The sequence below is a fragment of the Oncorhynchus gorbuscha genome, linkage group LG16 (genome assembly GCF_021184085.1).
Source record: "Oncorhynchus gorbuscha isolate QuinsamMale2020 ecotype Even-year linkage group LG16, OgorEven_v1.0, whole genome shotgun sequence".
In the NCBI taxonomy this organism is placed as follows: Eukaryota; Metazoa; Chordata; class Actinopteri; order Salmoniformes; family Salmonidae; genus Oncorhynchus; species Oncorhynchus gorbuscha.
Window position 1 is genome coordinate 69,518,260 of NC_060188.1, and position 24,457 is coordinate 69,542,716.

Consider the following 24,457-nt stretch of genomic DNA (forward strand, 5'->3'; position numbering starts at 1 on the left):
CATATTTTTTACCAAAGTTAACTAGCATTATTTTTCATATACTATCATTTTTTGCAACTAGTAGAGCTCTTTCTATTCCCAGTTACAAATAAAACATTTTTGTTCAGCAACCTCTGTTCAGCTGACAAACTGCTGTGAGCCTGACAAATAACACAGGACAACAATTACTGCAAGACATGTGTAAGTTGGTCCACATTTTAATGGCTTCCATTTGAGTAGCCTGTCTAAGAAACCAGTTGCAGACTTTTCTCCAAATATCACAATTGTTCAGTTCTACGTTCCAGGCTGCCAATTTGATGAGCTGCTACTCATATAATACTACTAAATCAATAAACACACTAATTGCTGTACATATGCCCTTTGCCTTAATGTCTTAGTTGTAGAGAAAATATGGGGGGACCATAACTGTCTCATCAATATAAAAATATATCTGCAGTGACACTCCTTAAATAAAAATGTATAAACAGTACAAATCAAAAGTCTGGACACACCTATTCATTCAAGGGGTTTCTTCATGGTAGAATCATAGTGAAGACATCAAAATGATGAAATTACACATGGAAACATATAGTAACCAAAAAAAAGTGTTATGCAAGTAAAAATATATTTTATATTCTTCAAAAAAGCCACCCTTTCGCTTGATGATAGCGTTGCACACTCTTGGCATTCTCTCAACCAGCTTGATGAGTTCCCACATATGTTGAGCACTTGTTGGCTGCCTTTCCTTAACTCTGCGGTCCAAGTCATCCCAAACCATCACAATTGGGTTGTGGTCAGATTATTGTGGAGGCCAGGTCATCTGATGCACCCCTCCATCACTCTGCTTGGTCAAATAGCCCTTATATAGCCTGGAGGTGTGTTGGGTCATTGTCCAGTTGAAAAACAAATGATAGTCCCATTAAGCGCAAACCAGATGGGATGGCGTATCACTGCAGAATTCTGTGGTAGGCATGCTGGTTACATGTGCCTTGAATTATAAATAAATCACTGACAGTGTCACCAGCAAAGAACCCCCACATCCTCCTCCTCCATGCTTTACAGTGAGAACCACACATGTAGAGATCATCAGTCATCTACTCTGCGTCGAACCAAACATCTCCAATTTGGACTCATCAAACCAAAGGACATATTTCCACCGGTCTAATGTCCATTGCTCGTGTTTAATATATAAAAAAATAATATATGCTATTTAGCAGACGCTTTTAAAAGCAAGTCATTATACATTCTATTGGTGTCCTTTAGTAGGTTTCTTTCCAGGACATCAACCATGAAGGCCTGATTCACAGTCTCCTCTGAACAGTTGATGTTGAGATGTGTCTGTTATTTGAACACTGTGAAGCATTTGTGGGTTGCAATCTTAGGGGCAGTTAACTACAAGGAACTAATCCTCTGCAGCAGAGGTAACTGAGTCTTCCTTTCTTGTGAGGGCCCTCATCAGAGACAGTTTCATCATAGCGCTTGCGGGTTTTTGCAACTGCACTTGCAGAAACTTTAAAAGTTGTTGAAATGTTCTGTATTGACTGACCTTCATGTCTTGAAGTAATGATGGACAGTCAGTTCACTTTGCTTATTTGAGCTGTTCTTGCCATAATATGTATTTGGTCTTTCACCAATTAGGGATATCTTCTGTATACCACCGCTACCTTGTCACAACATAACTGATTGGTTTAACAAACTATAGTTTTGACAAGTCAATTAGGACATCTACTTTGTGCATGACAAGTCATTTTTTCAAAAATGGTTTGTTTACAAACAGATTATTTCACTGTATCACAATTCCAGTGGGTCAGACGTTTACATATACTAAGTTGACTGTGCCTTTAAACAGCTTAGAAAATTCCAGAAAATGTCATGGCTTTAGACGCTTCTGATACACTAATTGACATCATTTCAATTGGAGGTGTACCTGTGGATGCATTTCAAGACCTGCCTACCTTCAAACTCAGTACCTCTTTTCTTGATATGGGAAAATCAAGTTTAAAATCAGCCGAGACCTTCACAAGTCTGGTTCATCCTTGGGAGCAATTTCCAAATGCCTGAAGGTACCACGTTGATCTGTACAAACAATAGTACGCAAGTATAAACACCATGGGACCACGCAGCTGTTATACCTCTCAGGAAGGAGAGGAGACGTTCTGTCTCTTAGAGTTGGACGTATTTTGGATGCGAAAAGTGCAAATCAATCCCAGAACAACAGAAAGGGACCTTGTGAAGATTCTGGAGGAAACAGGTACAAAAGTATCTATATCCACAGTAAAACGAGTCCTATATCGACATAACCTGAAAGGACACTCAGCAAGAAAGAAGCCACTGCTCCAAAACCGCCATAAAAAAAGCCAGACTACGGTTTGCAACTGCACATGGGGATCGTACTTTTTGGAGTAATGTTCTCTGGTCTGATGAAACAAAAATTAACTGTTTGGCCATAATGACCATCGTTATGTTTGGAGGAAAAAGGGGGAGGCTTGCAAGCCAAAGAACACCATCCCAACCATGAAGCATGGAGGTGGCAGCTTCATTTTGTGGGGGTGCTTTGCTGTAGGAGGGACTGGTGCACTTCACAAAATAGATGGCATCATTAGGGAGGGAATTTATGTGGATATATTGAAGCAACATCTCAAGACATCAGTCAGGAAGTTAAAGCTTGGGCGCAAATGGGTCTTCCAAATGGGTCTTCCAAATGGAAAATGACCCCAAGCATACTTCCAAAGTTGTGGCAAAATGGCTTAAGGACAACAAAGTCAATGTATTGGAGTGGCCATCACAAAGCCCTGACCTCAACCCCATAGAAAATGTGTGGGCAGAACTGAAAAGGGGTGTGCGAGCAAGGAGGCCTACAAACCTGACTCAGTTACAACAGCTCTGTCAGGAGGAATGGACCAAAATTCACCCAACTTACTGTGGGAAGCTTGTTGTAGGCTACCCTAAACATTTGACCAAAGTAAAAAATAAATAAAAATGTAAAAGGCAATGCTACCAAATACTAATTGAGTGCATGTACACTTCTGACCCACTGGGAATGTGATGAAAGAAATAAAAGCTGAAATAAATCTACTATTATTCTGACATTTCACATTCTTAAAACAAAGTGGTGATCCTAACTGCCGGAAGACAGGCAATTTGTACTAGGATTAAATGTAAGGAATTGTGAAAAACTGGGTTTAAATGTATTTGGCGGTGTATGTAAACTTCCGACTTTAACTGTATGTGTGTGTATATATATATATATCTTTATTTTATATAATCAATTTTAGAATAAGGCTGTAATGGGGGGGGGGGGGGGGGGGGGGGGGGGGGTCTGCTGACTTTCTAAACGCACTGTATATGAATGCAGCTGACATTACATTAAAGCCATTAGAAGCAGTTTATCATAGCACACTACGCTTTATTACAGGCGATAGGTTCAGAACACATCACTGCATTCTTTACCAGAAAGTAGGCTGGCCCTCATTGAAGTCACGTAGGTCAATTCATTGCTTTCTTTAATCTATAAAGCGATCTTACAAAAACAAACACTCGTACCTAACGTCATTAATGAGGTGGTTAAAAACACCAACACAGAATCCAAGTCCAATTTGTGAACAGTCTCTCGGTTATCCAACCCTCTAAGGTGAAACGTGACGTGGCCATTCAGATACGGTATGGTTCAGGTGGGAGGGGGTGTTTTGGTTTTGATGAGGTTCTGTCAGTCAGATTGAGGTTCAGGTCTGGTAAGGCAGTATGTCAGTCAGGACGTCGATGAGGTTGTCCAGCCCCCACAGGTACCCGTCCTCTCGGTTGCCCTCTTCCCAGGGGGTGCGGTGGTCCAGGGTGAGAGGAGGCGGCAGGGGAACAGTCTTCCCAAAATCAATCATCCATACTCCAGTCTTCCCTGTACTGTCATGCACAAAAAGCAGGGAGCTGCCCACAACCTGCAGAGAGAGACAGATGTTAGTGTGCACCTCTCCATACATAGACCAGCATCAAGACATTCATTATACTGTGAAAGCAGTGCAAAACAGCTTACCTCGTGTGTCCTGAAGAAGTCGGATGTCTCCAACACAAGTCGAAGCTCCTTCAGTCGTCTTAAATATCCCTTCTGAAAATGAAGAGAAATGTCATCCTGAACGAGGAAGGGGGATGACGGGGGTAAGATTAAGAGCGACACACACTCACCACAATTAGAGCGTTGCAATCCACATAGTCCTGCAGTGCCTGCTTCACCGCTTCTCTGCTCTTGGTCCTTTTGAAGTTTGTGTTGCACACACCATCAGCCTTCTAAAACAGGCATTTAACAATGTTGTAGACAGTCACATCAAATTATTGGCACCCTTGATAAAAAAAAATGTAAACTACAAAATACATACAGTACAAATACCATGCTATATTGCATGCTCCAAAACATTTGGAAATTATATTATACTAATATTGCTCAGAGAAAGACATTTGTTAAATGATTGGCAACCCTAAACATCTCCCTTTAAAAAACTATTTTGGCCTTCCACTGCTTCCCGTTTCACTGGGGTATAAACATTGGGTCAAATCCCTTTGTCATTCATCACCATGCAGAAATGCAAAGAACTCACAAATGAAGAGACAAAAACTGTGTAAAGAAAAATAAATACTATTACTACCACTATTAGGGCAACAATTAAGAAGTTGAAAACCCCTGGAACAGTGGTCAACTTACCTGGTGGAGGACGCGTGTGGGCACCTTAATTTAAAATATATTTTGGCAACATCCTTACTACATTTAGGTACATTTAGGTCTGAAAGGCACTTGCCTATTGGGCAAGTCAGGAATATTTGTTGGGTTCCCGAAGATTATAGCTACTTGCCCATAAATTTGGGAATAGTTGATTACACGCAGAAATGCCATAACTGTTCAGGCCCTAAAACAACAGGGAGGAAACAGAAAAATAAATCAAATTGACTGACCTGCTAGCGACATTGGACACGCAACTTTTGCCAAGCTTGAGACACTCCTATGAAACTTGGGCCCCAGTATAGGTCCTATGCTAGGTTATTGAAATTATTTGCAGTATGGTTGTTTTCGGTTTTAAAAATCACCTGCCTAATGGGAAAACTCCAAAGCAGTCTGAAATTGTCAGTCTTTCACTTAAACAAAACAATGGGTATGAACCAAAAATATGTTTTAGGCTAGGCCTAGTTGAATGCTTTGCAGTTTTGTTGTTTTGAGTTGTATTTTTTTAATCAACTGGGGCTACCTCAGAGCAGTTAATTATTTTTTATTTTTTTTACCAGGTAAGTTAACTGAGAACACAATCATTTAGAGTAAAGACCTGGGGACTAGTTACAGGGGGGGGGGGGGTGAATGAGCCAATTGGAAGCTGGGGGTGATTAGGTGGCCATGATGGTATAAGGACCAGATTGGGAATTTAGCCAGGACACCAGGGACGCCATGGTATCTTTAGTAACCACAGGGTCAAGACACCTGTTTAATGTCCCATCTGAAAGACAGCACCAATCATTGCCCTGGGGCATTGGTACATTGTTTTTAGACCAAAGGAAAGAGTGCCTCCTACTGGCCCTCCAACTCCACTTCCAGCAGCATCTGGTCTCCCATCGAAGACCAATCCTGCTTAACATCAGAGGCCAGCCAGCAGTGGGATTCAGGGTGGTATGCTGCTGGCTACTTGCTCAGTTCACTTGCACCAGGCAAACCTCAAAGTCAATCCCTGCTTCCTTATCTATAGGACTATACAGGGAAAAAAGTGGGAAGAGGGAAGTGCTCTCTCTCACTCAAATGTTCAAGCATTGAAAAAAAGATTGTAGACAACTAATGGTTCAGGCTATAGTATGAGGAAGCATTGCCCACTAATGTTTGTACCATGTTTTGTGCTGCTACCATGAGTTGTTGCCTTGCATTGTTGTTGTCTTAAGTCTTTCTTTATGTAGCGTTGTCTCTCTCGTCATGATGCGTGTTTTGTCCTATATTTTTAATCCCGGCCCCCGGCCCCACAGGAGGTCTTTTGGTAGACCGTCATTGTAAATAAGAATGTTCTAAACTGACTTGCCTAGTTAAATAAAGGTTCAATAATAAATCAATTTAAAAATTAAATGTAAAAGCATGATTTAAGTTCATTTAAGATATTTCTAGCATCTGAAACCCTACTTCTTTAAAGAGTATCTTAAATAAATCCACTGTCTGCTAAATGACTAAGATGTCATTTCTCTTCCAACGTTCACCAGCCTTGGCTCCGGTCATACAGCACTTAAGCCATAGAAACACAATGGATCAATACATCTGACCAACTTATCTCGTCTCCCTGTATTTGTCTGTGTGTGTGTGTGTGTGTGTGTGTGTGTCCATGCCTTGATTCCCTCAATGCGGAAACCCAGAGTGGTGGTGGAACTCAGGGTTTCTCTCCACTGCATGTATCTGGTCTTGAGTACTGCCTGTAGGGCTTGCTCCTCTGCAGTGGGGGCCTCTGGGTCCACGTCTACCATCTTCTCATACATGTCTTGACGAGGCTGTGGACGCTCCCGAGCCTTCGTCAGCTCCTCCTCCAGGTATGTCCTAACAGAGCAGACAGCTCAATATTATATACATACTCATCACAAGACAACAGACCCAGAGCCAGTTAGCCTATTCCTGGACTCAAAAGAACACTTTAGCCCCAGAGGTTTGTTTAATCTGGGTCAGGGTAAACCAGCTCCCAGTGTCTCTAAATCACAGTCACACACCGGGTGCCAATCTTGCAGTCCATGATGGCGGGGGAGTTGAAGTGAGTGAGCAGGTCATCCATCATGTTGTAGTCCTGTTCAGCCTGCTGCACCACTCCGTGGTAGCCTGGTACGAAGGGCCTCAAAGAGTCCTCCATCAGCCTCTGCAGGCACTGTTGCTCCCCCTCAGTGTAGCGCTTCAGCAGCATCCCATAGTCCCCTGCATGGAAGCTCCCTGGCACACCAGCCACAAAAGGGGGAAAGAGGGGGGAGGGAGACTATGCATGTTATACTTTCAAAACACATTTGGTACTACACAGCCATTTTTATTAGCAGTAAGAAATACTAACTTCACAAAACCATCAAGGCAGCAAAAGACCAATTAAAGATTGCCCGACAAAGAACCAACCTGCATGTCCGACCACTTGTACCCAGGGCTGTGGCTTCTTGGGGGGCACGGAGAGGGGAGGCAAGGTCCCAGTACTTCCAGGTTTCTTCCATGTGACGCCCTGCATGGGAAGAGCAAGCAATCTTGCAAATTACACCTCACAACCCCATTCCTTAGCGTACAGTGCAACACCTCTAGCTTACATTTCCTTCTTGGTCTGTCCTACTCCCTTGTAACTCCACTGAGAGACTCCGTCATGAGAAAGACAACCTCAGACTTCAGACTCCGTCACCCAACTTGTTGACCTATGGCTGAGTGTCTCTATGGAAACAGCCATTGACAGACTACTAGACTGAGCCAAGACATGTAAGAGAGGTTGGGCTGGAATCTTACGCAACAGTAGCTATTAAAAATATTGCCTACTCAGACCATTATTACCGTCACTGCTGGCCGATGTGCATTGTTAGGTAGATAATGTTAAGTGTAGCACAGAGAATTTTCAACCAAACCTTTACTTGCCAAAATTCCCAACTTGGAAGACAACACGTGCTAAACATCTATGTCTAGTTTCAGGGGGTTCTTGGAATTTAGAAAATGCTCCATTATTACATTAAATAAATGTTTTGTGCCACGAAGTAATCCAAAAAATGATTTTAATAACGGAGCATTTTCTAAACTCAAACGAACTAGACATGGAAGGTTAGAAGAAGTGTTTTGTCTTCCAAGTTGGAAATCGGGAAGAATCGCCAAGTAAAGGGTCTCTGTGCTACGTTTAACATTACCTACCTATTAACACATATCAGCCAGCAGGAACAGTAATGGCCTGACTCAACAATATTTTTAATAGCTGGTGCAACAGCTGCACACATTCATCAAACATTTACAGGCTGCTGGACTTGTTTTGATCAAAGATGTAGTGAATGTGAGACCACACCCACACGTTAAAGTACCACAGTGAGTATGCAAAGTGGGTGTTCAAATCAAATCAAATGTATTTGTCACATATACATGGTTAGCAGCTGTTAATGCGAGTGTAACGAAAAGCTTGTGCTTCTAGTTCCGACAATGCAGTAATAACCAACGAGTAATCTAACAATTCCAAAACTACTACCTTATACACACAAGTGTAAAGGGATAAAGAATATGTACATGAAGATATATGAATGGGTGATGGTACAGAACGGCATAGGCAAGATACAGTAGATGGTATCGAGTGTTGAGTTTGTTGTTCTGCTCTAAGTCTCTGTAGTTTGACAATATTCTAAAACATGTCCCCCAGTATGTATAGATGAGGATATGCATTTATGTGGAAATACTTGCCCAATCTGTTCTCCATTAGTGTAGTGGCATGCAGCTACATCTGAAACTACAAGGTAAGTATACACCTGAAGGACTTGACCAAACCTTTTTGTTCTTCAAAACTTAGTCGTCTAGAAGTAGACTACTTTCTTTCAAATACAATGAGATTTCAAAGAATAAATTGTCCTATCTTTGTCCAATCTCTAATATAACCCCACACATCTATGTCCATCTTTTTTCTATCACCCATTCACTCTCTCCTGCATGTTGTCAACTGTAGGATAGTGGGCAGCCAGAGCAGATAAACTCCATAAACAATGGATGCCAAGGGAGAGGCCAGGGTAGTATTAGTGAATGAGAGGGTGGAAAACCTTAGTTCATGTAGACAATACTCACTATATATCACTGGAGTGTTGGCTAGTAGACATGAAGCAACACCCTGGTGCTGCCAGGGGTGAAATTCTGTAATCATCTCTGTATCAGTCTAATACTCTTTAATGCCAGAAAATGTTATGTAGCTATACAAATAGCCTATCCCCAGCTCAGCCTATACAGTGACAGGCTTTGGGCCTCGGTCTGTAGATACAGAGGGATGAGGAGAGGGCACCTGGGAGACAGATCACAAGTGTGTGTGTTTCGAGTTTCTGTGTCATTGTGGACTTCTTCTCCCTTTGCCGTCACAGTAATAAAAAAGGCATAAGATGTACTGACACGACAGGTGGAAATTTACCGGGACTGGAGAAATCTCATACGTTGCCCTCATTTCCAATAGTTTAGGCTAAATTTAGCAGAACTGTTGAGCCAAAGCTAGTTCTAATCATATAATCTAATGAAACCTGCATCTTCCTGAGCAGAATGTTACATTATTTCAGACTCATGCTGATATGTCCCATCATATGGCAGCTGAGAGTATGATATCATTAACATAATATTGGTTGGGCCCTCTCCATCACAGGGGCGCACTCCACAAATGTTAACCCGCAAACACTCACCCGGGGAACCTCATCAGGAAAGCCGCGGTCGTCCTCGTATTCTTCAAAAGACGAGGCGGGTGACAACCCAGACGATGAGGCGTTTGACAACTTTCTGAGTAGAAGTGATGCGGGAGAGCCTCCGAACCCACTGTCCGAGCAAATCGAATCATCGTCGGGATGAGAGCCAACGGAGATCCCGCTAACCCTGATGGACTCCAATTCAATTGGACATGGGCTTGTATTACATTTGACCACCAGTTGTGGAACATTTTCGTGTGCGTTTTCGCAATGTGAGAGGAAATCAGCGGCATGTTTTGTAGAGTCTGCCTTCCCGTTTGCTGACCATACAGGAACCCCCGATACGTTTGGGTAACTGTGGTTCATATCCCCCATACTCATCGGGCTATGAGCTGTGGTCACTGGGTTTTAGTCATACTCATCGGAAATTTAGCGGTGAATGAGTGCAGCCTCACCTGATTTAGCTGCTGCCGAGGTTTGCTAGCTAATCCAAACGAAAAGAGAGCCACCGTGCATTTCATCTCCGAATGGAAACAATAACCTGGCTGATCTCAGCAACTCTATGCCCCTTTGAACCATCCAGAACAGTTTAACCACCTAAGCAGGCCTATTGTTACATTACCTTTTGCACGGGCAATAAGGCAGATATTGCGATGTTTTAATTAACAAACACATTCACATTTTTATAACCGCGACCAAATGTTTTCAACCAGATGCTGGCAACAATTCTTCGTCACCACATAGGGGTGCGAGATTTACATGAGTTATTCTTTAGCCACTCCCTGTTGCCCCAGTTAACTCCGCCCATAAGCTACACTGCGTTGGCCACATGTTAATCATCGATAAGTGGCTGTCTTGCCATGGGGCTGTAGCTCAGTTTATGATAACGAAATAGTCTTGCCTTTATTTTCTGGAGAATTGCCATTTTAGTTAAAAATGGTTATAAAGTATTGAGCACGTGCTACACAAGCACCGCATTTTGCATTCGTAAGTAAAACCCATTGAAAGAGAGGACATTCAATGTTTAAATGTGTAAAGTTATGAATGATCCTCTAAGAAACAATTTCTGATAGATGGTGATTTAGTTAAGTGGAAAGCATCTGACATTTTATTAGCAGTGGAGGTCAAATATATACACTGCTCAAAAAAATAAAGGGAACACTTAAACAACACAATGTAACTCCAAGTCAATCACACTTCTGTGAAATCAAACTGTCCACTTAGGAAGCAACACTGATTGACAATAAATTTCACATGCTGTTGAGCAAATGGAATAGACATCAGGTGGAAATTATAGGTAATTAGCAAGACACCCCCAATAAAGGAGTGGTTCTGCAGGTGGGGACCACAGACTACTTCTCAGTTCCTATGCTTCATGGCTGATGTTTTGGTCACTTTTGAATGCTGGCAGAGCTTTCACTCTAGTGGTAGCATGAGACGGAGTCTACAACCCACACAAGTGGCTCAGGTAGTGCAGCTCATCCAGGATGACACATCAATGCGAGCTGTGGCAAGAAGGTTTGCTGTGTCTGTCAGTGTAGTGTCCAGAGCATGGAGGCGCTACCAGGAGACAGGCCAGTACATCAGGAGACGTGGAGGCCGTAGGAAGGCAACGACACAGCAGCAAGACTGCTACCTCCGCCTTTGTGCAAGAAGGAGCAGGATGAGCACTGCCAGAGTCCTGCAAAATGACCTCCAGCAGGCCACAAATGTGCATGTCTGCTCAAACGGTCAGAAACAGACTCCATGAGGGTGGTATGAGGGCCCGACGTCCACAGGTGGGGGTTGTGCTTACAGCCCAACACCGTGCAGGACGTTTGGCATTTGCCAGAGAACACCAAGATTGGCAAATTCGCCACTGGCGCCCTGTGCTCTTTACTGATGAAAACAGGTTCACACTGAGCATGTGACAGTCGTGACAGTCTGGAGACGCCGTGGAGAACGTTCTGCTGCCTGCAACATCCTCCAGCATGACCGATTTAGTGGTGGGTCAGTCATGGTGTGGGGTGGCATTTCTTTGGGAGGCCGCACATCCCTCCATGTGCTCGCCAGAGGTAGCCTGACTGCCATTAGGTGCCGAGATGAGATCCTCAGACCTCTTGTGAGACCATATGCTGGTGCGGTTGGCCCTGGGTTCCTCCTAATGCAAGACAATGCTAGACCTCATGTGGCTGGAGTGTGTCAGCAGTTCCTGCAAGAGGAAGGCATTGATGCTATGGATTGGCCCGCCCGTTCCCCAGACCTGAATCGAATTGAGCACATGTCTCGCTCCATGGATGCTTTAGTCCAGGTCTGGGAGGAGATCCCTCAGGAGACCATCCGCCACCTCATCAGGAGCATGCCCAGGCGTTGTAGGGAGGTCATACAGGCATGTGGAGGCCACACACACTGAGCCTCATTTTGACTTGTTTTAAGGACATTACATCAAAGTTGGATCAGCCTGTAGGGTGGTGTTCCACTTTAATTTTGAGTGTGACTCCAAAATGGCATATAAATTCAGACCTCCATGGGTTGATAAATTTGATTTCCATTGATAATTTGTGTGATTTTGTTGTCAGACCATTCAACTATGTAAAGAAGTATTTAATATTTCATTCAGATCTAGGATGTGTTATTTTAGTGTTCACTTTTTAGCAGGAATATGTATATAATTTGTTTTTAAACTCCCCTCCAAAAAACATCAGAAAAGGCCCGTCAACTTCATTCAATATTGTCATCCTCCTACAGTAGTAAATGGAAGCAACTCTTCCAGCTGCTCACCCAGGAGTGGAAGGGTCCAGGCCTGGAAGGTTCACTGTTAATGAGACCCAGCCAGCTGTAGTGGCAGCTGCCCCTTGAGTAAAGCCCTAAGGAGGAACCTTCAGCCCATCCAAGCAACACTAACTGTACTACAGAGAGGACACTGCACGTAGTTCACTCACACAACTAAGAGGAAAAGCTGCTGCAGTGATGATTAAGAGTAGATACGTTGAGTAAAAGTAACAATATTTAGACTCAAATACATAAAATCACAATAAGCTTTGCATTCATCGATCACTTGTTTTATAAAAAGGGAAATGGGGTATTACTGTCACAACATACACAATGCATGAGTTATAAAACCATAGTATAAAATCAGTCACTCAGTTCAAATTCAACAAACTGTGGCTTAACAACCTTCACAGTGGTATCTTTATCCACAGATCAGGCACTGTCTGCCAGAGGACAACAGAATAAGCTGTGTGTGCATCAGTGTTTGCACTTGCATAAGCCTATCGGCTGATGTCTGCTTGTGTGCAAAAATATCATAGGTGTAGTGCAGTGGTCTTGTTTAGTCACAGTGTCGACTCCGATTGTAATCCTTGGTCTCAGTTTGCAGCACAGGAAACACGTCAGAACCTATTGTCCGGATTGGGAGTGTGCAGAATTGATGGCTTTAGTGCCCCGTGTTCAGGTCCCTCATATAGTCTTGTAGTGCCTGCAACCGAGCATCGATCTCAGACAGGTCAGCCCCATCTATGGAGCCCTCTGGGTAAAAGACAAGCAGTACACAGCCAATGTTAAATTATTTGTTTCAGCAAGGGTCTCACACAGAATGTTACTAGGGCTCATATTAAAAATACATTTTTTTTTTTTTTAGCTAAGTGACTCTGATTACACTTTATATTGGAGTAGGGCATGGATTGGTTACCTTTGTCTGATCGTATCCTGCGTGTGGGAGTGCTGCAATGGGGCTTCCTGGTCAAATTTCCTCCTCTGGGCTACAAAAATAAGTCACTGTCACTCAACTAGTCAAGGTCTATCACCAGCTATAAAAAAAACATTTTTTTTTAAACACCGCACTCACCATGGTTGGACCATTGTAGGTCTGCTTCCTTCTGAAACGCATAACAAAATTAGAAACTGTCTGAGACACGCAGTAAAGCAACAGAACATCTCCCATTTTCTCAAACAAACCCAGTTTGAACTTTAATACCATATGATATAGATGCAAGTTATAGAATAACTTACCCGATTGTCAACTCATCCAACTCCACCAATGAATTCACAGAGGACTGTCTGCTCCTCCTACTCTCTATTGATAAACTCCTCCCTCTGCTCCCACTGCCTGCCCTGGTTAGCTGGGGATATGCCTCCCTGGACCGAGATCGGCCCCTCTCCAGAACAGGCGATGCTAGCATGTCCCTCCGGACCTTCCTCTGGCTGAGGGAGAGAGAGAACACAGGAGGCCAAGTTAAATTGTGATTAGTCAAAGTATCACTCAGTATTGGTTTTTATATTAGCATTAAGCTAAAATGGGTTGCCATTTGAAATCCTTGAATGCATTTCAGCAGATGAAAATCACTATAAGTGTTCACATACATGGTATAATTGGCACAAGCTTGGACTGCAGATAGTTATGACAATTAAATGATTAGAGGGAGATGTCTGACTTTTTGAGCTCCCCCTCTCTCAGTCGGCGCTGCCTGTCCTGGATATATGCAGTGGGGTCGAAGCGTGGTGCTCGCGAACCTGGAAATAGGAACGACAGGATTGACTGGGAGCTCAGAGTAAAAAAACAAGCAGAGAGTCAAGCTCTGACAGCTTTACTCAGACTTGGTGCTACATCAACTTTGATTGAATCCATTTCATTACCAAACTTATACTAAATCAAAAACAATGCAATGAAGCTAAATTACCATTAATCTCCAAAGCTTAATAAAGAGAGAAAAAAATGTAATACCTGTGGGAGAAGGTGAGGGTCTGGAAACATGCGAGCGGGGCCCTGAGTCTGCCCTACGACCTTCTGACCTTCGACCCCTCTCTTCTGTCCTCTCCCTGGACCCTGAGCGAGCCCTGACCACAACACGTCCCAAACTGCGCTCCCGGGACAGTGAACGCCTGATCTCCCCATCACCCCGTGAGGCACTGCGCCCAGAAAGGGCAGGGGTCAACCTACTTTAGACACACATAGTATACAACATTAGCCACAGGCAGAGAGTATCATAAGGAGTGTGTGAGTCAGTAAGTAAGTAGGAAAGTGAGTGAAAGAGAAAAGAAAAAGGAAAGACATACATGCTTAGATTGACTAACCCTCGCCTAAGCAACGCCAGCTCATTGGTCAAACTCTTAACGCGAATCCGGAGAGCTCGCTCCGATGCTCTTAGCTCCTCCAACTAGGAGATAGGAAATGTCTGAATTACCAGCTTAACAGAGGAATCAGCACCAACAATGCTACTTATAATGGCACACAAGGCCTTGTTATGGTATGCAGGAATCTGTTACTAGCTACATTATTTCCATCAACACAAAGCCAGTCATGTGGAATTATTTAAAGTTATAAAAGTTACAGACAACATGCTTACTTGAAATAGGATGCAAGCAAGGACCAACCTGCTCCAGTAGGCGGCGCTGCTCCTGGCCCCTCTTGGTGGCAGAGCGCTGACTCTTGGCCCTCTCTCTGAGGAGCTGGTCCTCTAAACTCCTGACCACCTCTCTGAGCCCCCGAGCCCCTCCTCCAGGGGTGGAGCCAGTCCCCACTATCTGCAGACGCTCCAGAGCCTTGGTCAGGGCCTCCTTCTCGTCTCTCACCAAGGCGAGTCTGACAACAGACAGAGAGAAGTGAGGGCCCTTAACCTCTAGCCTGAGTTTGGCCAAGAGTCTAAAGAACAATAATAGATCATTTACTCTGCCCGTAGCCGGCGTATCTCTGGCTCTGCTGGTTTGTGCCCTGCATGGTTGGCAAGGGCGTTTAGCTCAGTCTTCAGGGCTCGGATCTCCTTCTGCAGGGCAGCAGGGTCAGGCTTGCCATGGTAGGGCAGAGGCAGGGGGTAGTGGATCCTATAGGAAATAATTATTTATGTAAACCCTGGATTGCTGACGCCTATGTATTGTCCAATCAGAGGCTTTGAAGCCACAGGTTGGTCATATTGGCACTCCCCAGAAGGAGCAGTCCTCCATAGGAATGAATGGAACTCTACAGTATTTAAAGTACATGTATTTAATTATTTTAAAAGTTGTTTAGCTCACATAATATAATTTTAAAGCATGCATTAAGGTGTCTGTAATAGAATAAACATGGCAAAATCAACTGTAGACAGTATATATTTTTTTACAATGGTGGGGGAGACCCCGCGCCCCGTCAGTCATCTAGTGAAGTGGTTCCAAACCAGGGGGAAACCACTGAAAATTGGAATGCAGAAGGTGAAATTTCAAAATTGTTTTCCTCTTGTCATGTCAGTCATTGCATTCCTTAGAGAGCCATTTATAACTTGTCAGAAATGTCCAGATCACTAGCCCGACAGCTGTTTTTTTAGCTAAGTTTTTAAGCCCATAGATTTTGTAGTCAAATATCAAATTAATACACATTAGACATGGCAAAATGTATAGAATTGCAAGAAAATGCGTTTTAAAATAGCATAATGTCCTCTGCACTCCATGACAAAATATGTAGAATTGCAGGCAATGAGCTAAGGAATATCCACATTTAATCCATATAATATAGCCTACACCTTCACAAAAAATCCATTATTTATTTTAGACAGGTCTAAAGAATCATTATATGAAGAAAGTGTAGTCTATTTCAGAAGAACATACTATGAGTTGTCCTTATACTCTGAGTTAGGTCCTGATTTGGCTATTCCAAATAGCTGTGGGCTACATTTAGCAAACACGATTTTCTTCGAATTTGCTTCGCATATTTTATAGTATGAAGAACACAATTGAACAAAGCTGAATAAAATAAAAAGGACATTTTCTCCAAACAATTTGAGGGAGTGTGCACATGTGCCAATTCTGTGTTGAGCAGTTAACAAAGAAATAGGTACTCATATATGCTTAATTTAGAGTTATTAATGTAACTTTAGTTGTTCTACAAACGTTGGGCTATAGGTTTTGATTTTTAATACATTGTAAGGCTGCATGATGTGACTAATAATGATTTGAAAAAAGTTGCTTGAAAAGGCATGAGCTCTGCTTTGTTTTTTTGCGCAGGCTGTAAACACTACATCAGCCATTCATTCACAATTTGACAAGCACTTGATAATGCCTAGAATTTCACGGCGGCATCCCCTTCGTGTGGCTGTAACGCACCCTAAACAAATCCATGACTTTTGCGGCCAGTGGCCGTTGTGCCCTTCTCCCTGAGTGCTGCGCGCTTCAAAATACCTATCACTCACATGGCTCTCCATCACGTGATCGGGTCTTTCTCACAGAATACAAGTTTCGTCCCACATCGGTGCATATTGAAGATATTGGAAGAACTGTCCATATTTACTTTTCGTCAGCCAACAAGATGAGTAGGCCTGAAGAACAGCAAAAGCAAAATCACTAGCCTATGCATTGTCCCTGTACCCCTACCTACATGTACAAATTACCTCGACTAACCCCCGCACATTGACTCGGTACCACCTGTATATAGCCTTGTTATTGTTATTTTATTTAGATTTAACTTTACATTATTTAGTCAATATTTTCTAAACTCTATTTATTGAACTGCATTGTTGCTTAAGCGCTTTTAACTAAGCATTTCACAGTAAGGTCATCCTGTCATATTCGGTGCATGTAACAAATAACATTTGATTTAATGTCAAATCTACTATCCCCAAGAGTACAAAAGTCAGATATTCTATTCTGTGCAAGATATAAAATATTCCAAACAGTCTGGGACAATTGTATTAATTTGGGATCTATCGCATCCCACAACCACTAGCATAAAAATAAAAACACATTTACATAATATGGCTATCGCAACAGATCAGAACATTTAGCTTAAAATGTTGATAAACTATTAGGCTATGTCTTCACATTATAGGCTCAACAATGCGCACATGGTAGTAGGCTAGAAGCGAGAATGTTCCATTAGCGGAAAACACCATTACCAAAGTGACCGCAAATGCAATTATGCATCGAATGCTTATATTATAATGGTGCGTTTTTATGTGAAAATGATCATCCCCAATCTTGAAACTCACATGCTGCTTATGTATGCCAGTTAGGCTCTACACCACATGTAAAGCAGATTAATGTGCTTCATTTTAAGAAGTTATTTGGTCACTTTAGATGTGATACAAACCTTATCAAAACATTTAGGGGGCTAGGCTACATAAAGTATGCGACTATGATTCGAAAAAGTTGCAAAAAAAGCATTGTTTCTGATGTTGGGCACCATTCATCATGATAATATAGAATTCACAAATGATAGGCTAATACTGTCCCCCATCAGACTATTCTTGATTTAATATTACCTTTACATATACTAAATAATATGTGACATTTGTTTTTATTTCGAATGGACCATTATCATGCAGCTGTCTCGAAACAGGGGCAGCAGGAAAAAAAATACATGTCACCTATGCACTTAAATAGCAAATGGAGGAAGCTTTTCACATATTCATTTTCATGCCAGCCAGGTATGTTATACTCCTGTTGTAAATATAAGCAATGTGCTTAATATTAGGAAAGTTGAGAAATAAATATAGTAGGCCTAGCCTATAGAAAACTGATGGGATCCTGATGGGATTATTGCACAATTGCATAACCTATAGAAATATTGCGCAACATGAGCTCTTATGAAGTGTTTGATTAGATTTTCGATTACAATTCCATTGATGTCAGAGTGATTAGAGGGACAATAGAATGCTGATGCCTTGTACGAATCCGAGGGAGAGTGTGTAACCTGCCTCTACTATCAGTCCTATTAGCCAACGTACAATCTTTGGATAACAAAATGGACGAGCTACGATCAAAAATATCCTATCAACGGGACATTAAAAACGGTAATATCTTATGTTTCACAGAGTAGTGACTGAACGACTACATGGATAACATACAGCTAGCTGGGTTTTCGGTCCATTGACAAGATAGAACAGCTGCCTCCGGTAAAACAAGGTCTGTGTATATTTGTAAACAACAGTTGGTGCACGAAATCTAACATCAACAAAGTCTCGAGCTTTTGCTCGTCTGAGGTAATCACATAATGGGCTCCCGAGTGGCACAGCAGTCTAAGGCACTGCATCTCAGTGCTTGAGGCGTCACTACAGATACAGCCTGGATTAGAACCAGTGTATCACAATTGGCCAAGCATCGTCCGGATTTGACCAGTGTAGGCCGTCACGGGAAATACGAATTTGTTCTTAAATGACTCGCCTAGTTGCATTAATTTTTTTTATTTTATTTTAAGCTGTAGACCACATTATTTACCAACTATTTATTTTTTGTAGCTGTCTATTTACCACCACAAACCGATACTGGCACTAAGACCGCATTCAATGAGATTTATAAGTCCAAAAGCAAACAGGAAAACGCTCATCCACAGGCGGTGCTCCTAGTGGCCGGGGACTTTAATTTACATTTACATTTAAGTCATTTAGCAGACGCTCTTATCCAGAGCTACTTACAAATTGGTGCATTCACCTTATGACATCCAGTGGAACAGCCACTTTACAATCATGCATCTAAATCTTTTAAGGGGGGGGGGGGTGAGAAGGATTACGTTATCCTATCCTAGGTATTCCTTAAAGAGGTGGGGTTTCAGGTGTCTCCGGAAGGTGGTGATTGACTCCGCTGTCCTGGCGTCGTGAGGGAGTTTGTTCCACCATTGGGTTGCCAGAGCAGCGAACAGTTTTGACTGGGCTGAGCGGGAACTGTACTTCCTCAGTGGTAGGGAGGCGAGCAGGCTAGAGGTGGATGAACGCAGTGCCCTTGTTAATGCAGGGAAACAAATCTGTTTTAACTAATTTCTACCAGAATGTTAAATGTGCAACCAGAGGGGGGGGGGGGGGGGGGACTACACCACTTTTACTCCACACACAGACACGTACAAAGCTCTCCCTTGCCCTCCATTTGGCAAATCTGAACATAATTCTATCCTCCCGATTCCTGCTCACAAGCAAAAGCTAAAGCAAGAAGCACCAGTGACTCGCTCAATACAGAAGTGGTCAGATGATGCAGATGCTAAGCTACAGGACTGTTTTACTAGCACAGACTGGAATATGTTCTGGGATTCTTCAGATTGCATTGAGGAGTACACCACATCAGTCACTGGCTGCATCAATAAGTGCATTGATGACGTCGTCCCCACAGTAACCGTACGTACATACCCCAACCAGAAGCCATAGATTACAGGCAACATCCTATCGTGGAAAATTACATAATTAGTCATGCTATCCCGTATTTTACTGTTTAAAGAATTGTGTCATTTTATGCTAGTGTTTTTCCAACCTGATACAAACTTGTCTTTGTGAAACTTAGTAATAAGACTGGGCATATAGCTAAGGCCCGCTTGGGTGACATCCCCTGGGTTTACTATCTACAGAAAGTCACATGTATGAAAACTTACAGAAAGGCTATGTTTGTTAAGCTTTCAACTCAACCATTCTTGGTGATGTTGATTGCTTCATCTTTGCAAATCTTATGATGAAGTGTTGTTTGAAAGAATCTGCAGTCGCTCTTCCCACGACAAACCGCACTGAGCTAAAGGCTAGAGCTGCCACTTTCAAGGAGCGGGCCTCCAGCCCGGACACTTATAAGAAATCCTGCTATGCCCTCCGACGAACCATCAAACAGGCAAAGCACCAATACAGGACTAAGACTGAATCATACTACACCGGCTCTGACGCACGTCGGATGTGGCAGGGCTTGGAAACTATTACAGACTACAAAAGGGAAGCACAGCCGCAAGCTGCCCAGTGACACGAGCCTACCAGATGAGCTAAATTACTTGTATGCTCACTTCGAAGCAAGCAACACTGAAGCAAGCATGAGAGCATCAGCTGTCCCAGAAGACTGTGATCACGCTCTCCACAGCCAATGTGAGTAAGACCTTTAAACAGGTCAACATTCACAAGGACACAGGGCCAGACAAATTACCAGGACGAGCATGCGCTGACCAACTGGCAAGTGTCTTCACTAACATTTTCAACCTCTCCCTGTCTGAGTCTGTAATACCAACATGTTTCAAACAGACCACCATAGTCACTGTGCCCAAGAACACTAAACTAACCTGCATAAATGACTACAACCCATAGCACTCATCTGTAGCCATGAAGTGCTTTGAAAGGCTGGTCATGGCTCACATCAAAACCATTACCAACAGATCCACAGATGACACTGCCCTTTCACACCTGGACAAGAGAAACACCTACGTGAGGATGCTATTCATTGATCACAGCTCAGCATTCAACACCACAGTGCCCTCAAAGCTCATCACTAAGCTAAGGACCCTGGGACTAAACACCTCCCTCTGCAACTGGATCCTAGACTTCCTGACGGGCTGGCCCCAGGTGCCACGCTGATCCTCAACACAGAGGCCCTTCAGGGATGCGTACTCAGTTCCCTCTTGTACTCCCTGTTCACCCATGACTGCATGGCCAGGAATGACTCCAACACATCATTAAGTTTGCCAACGACACAGTGGTAGGACCGATCATAGACAATGATGAGACAGCCTATAGGGAGGAGGTCAGAGACCTGGCCGTGTGGTTCCAAGATAACAACCTCTCCGTCAAGGTGATCAAGACAAAGGAGATGATTGTGGACTACAGGAAAATGAGGACCAAGCACACCCCCATTCTCACTGACGGGGCTGTAGTGGAGCAGGTTGAGAACTTCAAGTTCCTTGGTTTCCACCACCAACAAACTATCATGGTTCAAACACACCAAGACAATTGTGAAGAGGGCACAAAGCCTATTCCTCCTCAGTAGACTGAAAAGATTTGGCATGGGTCCTCAGATCTTCAAAGTTTTACAGCTGCACTATCCTGACTGGTTGCATCACTGCCAGGTATGGCAAAAGCTCGGCCTCTGACCGCAAGGCACTACATAAGGTAGTGCGTATGGCCCAGTACCTAACTGTACTGGGCCAAGCTTCATGCCATCCAGGACCTCTATACCAGGCAGTGTCAGAGGGAGACCCTAACAATGGTCATAGACTGTTCTCTCTGTTACCGCACGGAAAGCGGTACCCGGAGCGCCAAGTCTAGGTCCAAAAGGCTTCTTAACAGCTTCTACCCCCAAGCCATAAGACACCTGAACAGCTAATCAAATGACTACGTGGAATATTTGCATTGCCCCCCCCCTCTTTTACACTGCTGCTACTCTGTTTATTATGTATGCATAGTCACATTACCTCTAGCTACATGTACATATTACCCCGACTAACCTGTGCCCCCACACTGACACATATATATATATACATACATATATACACACACACACACACACACACACACACACACACACACACACACACACACACACACACACACACACACACACACACACACACACACACACACACACACACACACACACACACTTATTCCTCTTAAAACGGCATTGTAGGTTAAGGTCTTGTAATTAAGCATTTCACTGTTGTATTCGGCGCATTTAACAAATACAATTGGATTTGGAATACAGTCACCACAACAGCCCTATACGTGTGAGATAAAAAAAGAATATAATCCATTTTACATTCAGGCTGTAACACAACAAAATGTGGAATAAGTCAAGAGGTATGCATACATTCTGAAGGCACTATATAAATCATTGATAAGGAAAAGTTAACTTGGCAAGTTTGCAGTTGTAAGATTCAAGTAGAGTTTGATAGTGAAGTTTAAGATAGTGATCACTAAAAGATAAACAAACCTGTCAAATTCAACAGTGTAGATAAGGATGAGGTATCTTTTGGCACTGAGGTTAGGAGATTGCTGTTGGGCACGTGGACGACCAACAACCCCAGCTTTACGGTTCCGCAGGAGCTCCAGGTCAGCATAGGTCAAGAGGTCAAGGGTAACAGACTCACTAGTCTGAAGAAAAATAATGCATTATAATCACAACACTTAAATCATACATGTTTTAGCTTCCTTTAATGCTTCACAGACTCACATTACTAACAGCAGATTCCAACATGCTGCAGAAGATGGGAAATTGCTTGAAGTTGCCTGTTTTGCGAGTGAGGTCTTCGATGTCTGGAACACAATGAAAACATGATAAGACCATACATAGTCATGTCTACAATGTCTATATAAATTAATTGTAATTTAACAATACTTCACTTACATGCTGGATCAAACTCTCCCCTCCACTGGTCAGCTGTCATTGCATCAGATATCTCGACTATTAGCAATCCTTCTTCTAGCTCGATCTTCACAGCAAACCCTACTCCTCGGAAAATAATGTCCTCCTGTACCACTGAGCCCACCTCCATCTCCCTGCTTTGGTCGCAACGTCTACAGACCTACAAGACCGAGACAGACCATTAATCGATTCACAGAATCTCACAAATTGAGTAACTAGCCAATGAAAATGTGATTACGAATCATTGCTGGAACGTAATATAGCTAATATATGCCAAGTTAAATAATGGTTAAATAAAATAAATAACGTTAGTTTAGCTGGAGAGAACTTAACTAGCCAACGACATCTGGTTTGCTAGCTAACGAACGATAACTAAACCAGCTAGCGAGCAGGCTTGCAAATGAACTGCTGTTTTCTGCTAACTTATAATACTGCATGATAACTTAATTACACTGCTATCTTGCAAGTAACTAAACTAGCGGGCAAGTTTGCTTGCTCGGTCTGTGTTGGTAAATAACAGCTAAGTTAGCTAGCCAGCTAACGTTAGCCAGCTTGCTAGCTAGGTAATATGTGCTTGGTTAGTTACATACCCGTAGTGAAGTGCTCGAACACAGATTCCAAATTGCTACACCTTGGATAGCATTGTTTTTCTCAAAATAAAATACAAATACCGAATGAAGTCAGATAATGTCTTTGGCATGAAAGAGTACACCCCTCTTTGATTCCTGACAGTTTGGATGCCGCCGCCACTGTTGAATGTAGCGGTTCCTTAACCGCGAATGCATAACTACCGCCCCCTACACAATGTCAAGTAAATATATTTGTCTAAAATAATATACAAGGAACTCTGATTGGGTGGAGCTACCGTCAGTCATATGTAAACGCTGTGAGGATCTCGCGGGTGCTCAAGCATCAGCTCCGAGGCCCTCTCGTGAAATTGATGCTGAGCCACATGATAAGCAACACGGCTTTGTAAATATAAATCCTCAAAGAGCTAAATACTTTTGTAGCTGTTCTACCAGAACAGAAAATAGTAAGCTAGCGGGCACTTGGTCAGTAGGAATTATTTAATTGCAACAACACACATGTATGCAGACAAGCACAGTCACACACACCCAAACCCCGCCCCTGTTACCTAGGGATGTGTACACCATGGCCCTGGTCCCCCATCACCCCTGGTTGATCCGAAAAGGGGCTGAGCTGGTGTATGCAGTACTGCCTGACCGAAGAGTGTTCCTGGATTTAGTGTGTTTGTGTGAGCAAGGAGGAAAAGGAGGCAGGACGGTGCTAAACATTGTAATACACTTTATGAGAGAGGTACACACACGCGCACAGACCATACTGGAACAATGCGACATGTTGGAGCTACTATAAACAGACAAACACACACACACATGTGCGTCTGTCCATTTTCTGTAGTTTGAAAACACCCGCCTCACTAATACTGTAATACAAGCACAAACTAGAACGAGTCCTTCAGAGTAGGACTGTATTTGGATCACCAGGCAGGCACTATGCTATGTCCTTCTACTATAGCGTCTTGTACAAAATTCCCCTCCCCGTCCATATCTCATTCACTTTGCCCCTCTATCTTGGGTTTTGGCTTCATTGCTTTAAGAGTACTGCTAAACACAGATTGAGCTCTCTCTAGAATTCAAAGTTATTTTCCCCAAATCCTATGATATTGAAAATAGTGTGTCTTATCTCATCTAATAAGTGTCTCCAGTGAGACTTCATCTCTGAAGACAGTGTGTAGTACTGTAGGCTATACAATGTTTTCAGAAAGTTATCTCAACTTGTCCTTTTAGTGTGTTATTGCGCATTCTATTTCAGAGTTGTTGGCAATTTTTTATGTAGGCTACAGTACATAATATGTTGCTGTGAAAAGTAAAGGTTTCCTGTATATTCCATTTGTATTTATCCTACATCTCTCAAATACATGTTGTTACAGGTTCCTTACAGGTCCATATCATATCAATTGTTTTTCCAATAAACTGAAATAATACATTTTCAGGGCCCCCCATTTAGTGTTCATTCAGTATTGACAATGCTAAACCAAATGCAAACTGATAGAGGA

At 42.8% G+C, this 24,457-nt stretch overlaps 2 protein-coding genes across 7 annotated transcripts; both read right to left on the bottom strand.

The window, feature by feature from the left end:
- Positions 1-3,364: 3,364 nt before the first annotated feature.
- LOC123999663 (inositol-trisphosphate 3-kinase C-like) lies at positions 3,365-10,132 on the bottom strand. 2 transcript variants are annotated; one of them, XM_046305641.1, is made up of 7 exons: positions 9,346-10,132; positions 7,076-7,175; positions 6,688-6,901; positions 6,316-6,520; positions 4,156-4,257; positions 4,007-4,078; positions 3,365-3,911 (listed from the first exon to the last, which is right to left on the bottom strand). In XM_046305641.1, exons 1-7 carry the CDS (start codon positions 9,724-9,726, stop codon positions 3,702-3,704), a joined length of 1,284 nt encoding a protein of 427 aa, XP_046161597.1. In that variant the 5' UTR covers positions 9,727-10,132; the 3' UTR covers positions 3,365-3,701. The 2 variants fall into 2 exon arrangements, with proteins under 2 accessions (XP_046161597.1, XP_046161596.1); XM_046305640.1 differs by having other exon boundaries at positions 9,801-10,114.
- A 2,238-nt stretch (positions 10,133-12,370) lies between these two features.
- Positions 12,371-23,157, bottom strand: LOC124000750 (centrosomal protein CCDC61-like). Of its 5 annotated transcripts, none has more exons than XM_046307334.1 (13): positions 22,971-23,157; positions 22,363-22,540; positions 22,189-22,271; positions 21,949-22,109; positions 14,992-15,144; positions 14,698-14,905; positions 14,398-14,480; positions 14,048-14,259; positions 13,758-13,836; positions 13,336-13,527; positions 13,172-13,202; positions 13,016-13,085; positions 12,371-12,852 (listed from the first exon to the last, which is right to left on the bottom strand). In XM_046307334.1, exons 2-13 carry the CDS (start codon positions 22,508-22,510, stop codon positions 12,761-12,763), a joined length of 1,512 nt encoding a protein of 503 aa, XP_046163290.1. In that variant the 5' UTR covers positions 22,511-22,540; positions 22,971-23,157; the 3' UTR covers positions 12,371-12,760. The 5 variants fall into 5 exon arrangements, with proteins under 5 accessions (XP_046163290.1, XP_046163288.1, XP_046163286.1 ...); XM_046307332.1 differs by having other exon boundaries at positions 14,048-14,262; XM_046307330.1 differs by having other exon boundaries at positions 14,380-14,480.
- Between the last annotated feature and the right edge of the window lie 1,300 nt (positions 23,158-24,457).

Excerpts from the sequence above, each read along its gene's own strand:
- LOC123999663 (XM_046305641.1), bottom strand. The coding sequence starts at position 9,726 with ATGAGTATGGGGGATATGAACCACAGTTACCCAAACGTATCGGGGGTT. Across the intron at positions 6,902-7,075 it reads ACAAGTGGTCGGACATGCAG|GGAGCTTCCATGCAGGGGAC; the intron begins GTTGGTTCTTTG and ends CTGGTGTGCCAG. Across the intron at positions 3,912-4,006 it reads ACTTCTTCAGGACACACGAG|GTTGTGGGCAGCTCCCTGCT; the intron begins GTAAGCTGTTTT and ends CTCTCTCTGCAG.
- LOC124000750 (XM_046307329.1), bottom strand. The coding sequence starts at position 22,510 with ATGGAGGTGGGCTCAGTGGTACAGGAGGACATTATTTTCCGAGGAGTA. Across the intron at positions 14,481-14,697 it reads AGCGCCGCCTACTGGAGCAG|TTGGAGGAGCTAAGAGCATC; the intron begins GTTGGTCCTTGC and ends CCTATCTCCTAG. Across the intron at positions 13,528-13,757 it reads AGAGAGGGGGAGCTCAAAAA|CCAGAGGAAGGTCCGGAGGG; the intron begins GTCAGACATCTC and ends TCTCTCCCTCAG.